General features: G+C 42.7%; 2 protein-coding genes across 2 annotated transcripts in view; one reads left to right on the plus strand and one right to left on the minus strand.

Annotated features, from left to right (window-relative positions):
* Positions 1-3,721, plus strand: part of BFAR (bifunctional apoptosis regulator) — a 24,589-nt gene extending 20,868 nt beyond the window's left edge. Inside the window, exons 7-8 of the mRNA XM_006910898.3 lie at positions 797-999; positions 2,493-3,721. Coding sequence (XP_006910960.1) covers positions 797-999; positions 2,493-2,685 — 396 coding nt within the window. The 3' untranslated portion in view covers positions 2,686-3,721. The remainder of the gene's footprint in view (positions 1-796; positions 1,000-2,492) is intronic.
* A 151-nt stretch (positions 3,722-3,872) lies between these two features.
* The window catches only part of LOC102891928 (group 10 secretory phospholipase A2), a 13,112-nt gene continuing 11,332 nt past the window's right edge, over positions 3,873-5,652 (minus strand). The window contains exon 4 of the mRNA XM_015588576.2: positions 3,873-5,556. Coding sequence (XP_015444062.1) covers positions 5,414-5,556 — 143 coding nt within the window. The 3' untranslated portion in view covers positions 3,873-5,413. The remainder of the gene's footprint in view (positions 5,557-5,652) is intronic.

Genomic DNA, 5,652 nt, shown 5'->3' on the forward strand with positions numbered 1-5,652 from the left:
TTCCTTCAGAATTGTTGGTGTATCTCATTGACTCAGGGTGATTTCTGTGTCTAGTTGGTTTTTTGATGAGGGCATATTGTCCTTTCCATTGCTTCTCTCAGAGAAATCCCTCTGATCTATTTATATCAAAAAGGCACATGGATATAGGAATTGCCATATATGATCCACATTCCACTGACCTTTCCACTTGAACAAGCCCCAACAGCCCCTGCCTGCTCACCAGGCTGATGTGTTTCTTGGAAGATCCAGTATCTTTTCCATTGTGCACAGTCTTGTTGAGCTCCCATTAGCCTTCTGGATGCCTGTGAGTTAATTAAATACTGCTGTTAATCCTCTTTCTATCTGTAATTAAAGTTGTTTTTTTTTTAATTTTCCCAAAAAACTTCTTTTTCAAGGTGTGTGTTTAATTTTCCCATGACCTACTGTCATTCTACCATAGCTTAGATGTTGAATTTAGGAAATTGAGCTACCTATGCAGTGATGAAGAAATTAAAAACTGGTTAATTTCAATTCATTTCAATCTCATTATTTTTAACTCCTGCTTAAATTTTTCATTTCTGAGCTTCCACAATTACAGAACAAGAGTCTCAATTCTACCTCTTTATTAACATTTATCCAATGTAACAATTATTCAAGGTGAGTCGATGGATGGAAATTTCACTTTAGATTGTTGTGTTTTTAATAAATGTAAAACTCCCTGGGATAACCACCATATTTTGTCCAGAAGTCAGTCCTCATAATTTTTCGTGTCCATTTTTATTTATTTTTATTTGTTGTTTGTATGTTATTCTTAAAGGATCTTAGAGAGCCCACATGGAAGCAGTGGAGAGAATTCCTTGTCAAATACTCCTTCCTTCCGTACCAGCTGATTGCTGAATTTGCTTGGGACTGGCTGGAGGTCCATTATTGGACGTCACGGTTTCTCATCGTCAATGCCATGTTACTCTCAGTTCTGGAATTATTCTCCTTTTGGAGGATCTGGTCAAGAAGTGAACTAAAGTAAGTGTATTTTTATATTGGAGATGGTTGGAGCAACAGAGCCTGGAAAAGGCATCCTCACGCTCTGGTTTAGAAACACCCACTTAAGCAGCAAATAGGAAAAAAATCTTTATTTTGTGGGGTGGGGAGGTTTCCGTGGTGCTCATTGTTAAAGTGTTTCCCCACATATCTTATCCCCACATAATAATCTACCATATAATTCCTGGGGGTGGAGGGTGCGCATGAAGGATTTTAACAATTAAGGAATAAAACAACCAGAAAAAGAAGTTACTTGATAGAAAACAGCATTCTGGTAGGGCATAAAGAGATCTGATGAGGAATTGTAGGCATGAGTTCTGATCCTCTGCCACCAACTGCAACAGTAGTAACTTTTCTGGATTAATGCATAAAATGGAGAGTTGGGCTAGAAGGTCAGAGTCAGGAATCGGTTGCAAGTGACAGAAACCAACCTAAACTGGCTTCCCTTAAAAGGGAAATGCCCAGTTAAGACTTCCTGCATGGCTGGTCCCGGAGACCCAAATGCTGTCATCAGGACTGACTCTCCCCTCTCGCAGCTCTGTTCTTTGCCTGTTGTTTGGCCTCAGGCAGCTGTCTTTTTTGTGGGGGCACTTGATCATTCCAGGCACAGATCTTAGCAGCTGAGCAACCCTTGTGGAAGGAGAGCACTTCTATCCCTGTAGAACTTGTGAAAGTTTCGGGGCTCACACACCTTTGCCCTGGCCCGGACTTGGTCACGTACCCACCGGAACCCATCACACTGTGCAGGGGTATGCAGGGCTCTTCTTGTTCAGGTTCAAGGTGTGCACTCATCCCTCCAACAAATGGCTGGCTTCAACCCCACCAAACCACATGGGAAAGAACAGGGGAAGGAAGCCCCCCCAAAGGAAAACTCAGAAGGTGTTTCCAGAAGAAAAGGGGATGGCTGCTGGGCAGGCAGAAGTAACACATCACTGCACCAGCATCCTTGCAGCCTGAAACATCCAGTGACTCGATGGCTTCTTGGCCTCATCCATTAGGAGCAGCCTTATAAATAGTGCTGAGAACCAAATAAGAATCTCCCTCATTTCCTTAAATTCAGTGAACTCATTCATTCATGCACAGTTAATTGAGCCCCTACTCTGCCCCTGGCTCTCTGCTAAGTACTACAGTTCTTTTGGTAGACAGTCCATACTCTGAAGGCCAACAGCCTAGCAGAGAAAATAAGTATGTTAATTATATCCAGATTTGACACAGCAACGAAGCAGATGGGGTTGGGGCGGTAATGGGGATGTCTCACCTTGTGCGGGGACTGCCCTGAGGAAGTACCATCTAGGCTTCATCCTGGGAGCTGATGATGGGTTGTTATGTCTCGGACATGGAGACAGAAAACAAGGTCTTTGCAGCACAGGGACCGGACTCTGCACTGGGAAATGGCCCAGGGTCTGAGCACTCTGGTGTCATCATTAGGATTGCCATCATGGTTCCAGCTCTCAAACACTTCTCTTCTTTTTTAGGACTGTGCCTCAGAGGATGTGGAGCCATTTTTGGAAAGTATCAACACAGGGGCTTTTTGTGGCCATGTTTTGGCCCCTCATTCCTCAGTTTGTTTGCAACTGTTTGTTTTACTGGGCCCTGTACTTTAACCCAATTATTAACATCGATCTCGTGGTCAAGGAAGTCCGACGGCTGGAAACCCAAGTGTTGTGACTGGCACTGCCCAGGCTCTGAAGGACTCTTCCAGCCTCCCTGATGGCTGAGCTTTGATGCTTAAATGAAGCGGGGGAGGGAGTGGACTTCCTATTTTCTTCCCCTAGTAAACAAGGTGCTGCTTTGTCTGTCAAAGGCTACAACCAGGTCCTCTCTCCTTCTGCCTGTGGCATTGTGGCAGCAGGGACTGACATCCCAGAGCAGGGCAGACATAGAAGCAGCACCTCCCACCTGGCCACCTTGCTCACAGGAACTTGGGAGGCCTAGTCCATGACAGCTTGGAAGGACCCAGGGTCTTCAGAGGACATGGTATGGGCGACATCAGAAGGCTGCCACATCAGCAGTCCCTCTTGCCCTAACCTCTGACTGACATAGGCTCCCAGGGCAAGTGAGAGTCCTGAGACAGCCCAAAACCAGGCTTGTTGGGGCCTGCCCTATCCTCTAAGTCAAGTTTAGGAAAATGGGAGAAGGTTTTTGTCATAGGTATAGACAGTTACACACAAAAAATACAGAGGTAAACACAGAATCCAATTGACAATTCTATCTTTTGAAGAGTTGCTAGGTTTTAGAATTAAACATTAAAGGATTCAGTTTGAGAATAGAATGATGGGTAGACTCGACACTGTTTCTGACTTGTAATCACTGAAAGTTTGGATCTCTCTCTGAGCGGGGGATTGAGTGGGATGTCAGGCAATAAATGGAAAGTAATTCACACCAGGCTGAGCTGCCTCAGTGCTACTTAAAATTGTTTTATTTGGGGGTTTGCTTTGTTTTGTTTTGAAGAATTTGATCTATAAAATACAGGATAGTCTTTTTGTTCAACGAAACATTTTATACATTGACTTCACTGTATAATCTTTATTATCTTGTTCTGATGTATAAAACAGCAAGTATAGGGAGGTTTTGAGATCTTACCCCCAGCATATGTCGTTAGTTTGGCTCAAATAAACTCTTACCAAAAAAACAAAAACAAAAACAAAACCCAGCAAGTATAATTACATCAAATGCTGTAATTTTAAATATAAATGTGACGAACTATGGCCTCTTATTACCTTGTGTGAAAATGGATGTGAACTGTGACCCATCTGAAGATGGGCCCTGCAGAGATAAGCTTGCATCCAAAGTGTTCTTTTGTGACTCTGAACCATTCATTAATCCTTTGTATCTTTAAAGATTTCACTCAAACTTTGCATCTGAAAGTTTGAAGAAATTACTTAAAATAAAAATATTTTTATAAAGATAAAACTATTATATAAACAAAATTGTGTAGAAAACATGAAGAAAATCTGCATTGCCCGATAAAACCTACAAGTCATGCTTAAGTCCCCCTGCCTGATGGCAACACTGAGCCAAGGAACCACCTTAAGGTGAAAGAAGAGAGAACGTTTTTCTTCCTCCTGTGTTTGCTCATCAGGTCCCAGGGCTGCCTGACTTGACCTGCTAACCACTCGTGACCTGCCAGTGACACGGACAGCACTGCAGGTTTGAGGACACTGCAGTATTTGCAAATGCCTGGTCTCTTGCCTTGGGGGGGTTACTATTTTCCTTTCCAGATGAAGAGCTAGAGGCTGGGTGGTGTTTGTGGAGCTGGGCCAGAGCTGGACTATACTTCCAGGTCCAGTGCCCCTAACCCACTCCCCACATCCTCCTCCAAAGATGAGTGAAACCCACATCTGCTCTGGTGAGGAGGGCAAAGGAGACTTGGCCTAAGCAAATAGGTTAGGCTGGACTCACAGGAGGAGGGATGGACACTTCACAGAGCAAGAGCCACAGCTGCCTCTCTCCTCCCTCAGACCTTCCTAATCCTATGTAATTTAGGTGCATCAAAAGGGGATGTCTTTAAAATATTCAGACCCTTCGATGTAAGAATTTTATTTCTGCAAATCTAGGTTAAGGAATAATAAAAAGGTGGGTGGGCAATGGGGGTGGCAAAGATTAATTCACAAGCATCCTCATCACGTGAATAATTGATCAAAATAGGAAATACAACCAATATCCAAAAGTTAGCAATCTATAAAATGGTATCATACAGCTATTTAAAATGGAGTTTCCAAAGAGTTTTTAGACATGAAGAAAAGCTTATGAAAATCATAAAATAATAGTCTCAACTACATTTCAACAATTACAGAAAAGATAGCACACTAAGGTACTAAAGGCAGTTATTCTGGATTGTTATTCTGAATTGTGGGAATGAAGAGTATGTTTTTTCCTCTTATAATTCTCTATATTTGCCTTTTTTTAAATAGTGAATACGTAATACTTTTGTAATCAGGAAATAAATCTTAACCATTACAGGTGGAGTGGGATAGGAAAGAATATTCTTTCTTGAGCTAACTACTACTAGCCTTGAACTTCGCAAGGGTGGCCATCTGTATATTGCCCCAAACCAGAACCTAGAAAAGGCCAGGTACGTAGCCAATGTTTGTTCATATCTGACTGCTGCCATCGGGAGGTTAGAAGATGAATTTCAGCTTTTTCATAAAGGCTGTACCTCAAAAAACCCAATATAGTCATAAATAGTTGTGGTTTTATAAAACAGGCATGGGGTTTTGACCTTATTCAAACTGGAAATCAAACAGGCTCCAGCCCCAAGTTGAGAGAAAGCAAACACAGGTTGCGGCTTTAACATGTGGCCTCAGTTCTCCCTTGAAAAGAACTAGATGTGCCTGTTAATTAGTGAAAAGGAGTTTTATTTCCTGGTGCAAAAGGAAATGTCAAGTCAAGCCAGTCAGTCGCACTTGAGCAAGTCCTGCCCACATAAGAAACGGGGGTAGAAGAGGTACTTTAAATCGTATTTAGTTTGGGCTAAGCAGTAAGCAATCTCCTGGTCACACTTGCACAAGAGTTCTTGACATCTGTCCTCTGCTGGTCCTGGAAGAAATGGGGAAACTGAGGTTAGAGCAGGGATTTGCAGAGGCTGGAAGATAAATACGAGGGAAGCCAGTAACGCTGTTGGCAGAAAGAGTG

This window comes from Pteropus alecto, unplaced genomic scaffold (genome assembly GCF_000325575.1).
Source record: "Pteropus alecto unplaced genomic scaffold, ASM32557v1 scaffold34, whole genome shotgun sequence".
In the NCBI taxonomy this organism is placed as follows: domain Eukaryota; kingdom Metazoa; phylum Chordata; class Mammalia; order Chiroptera; family Pteropodidae; genus Pteropus; species Pteropus alecto.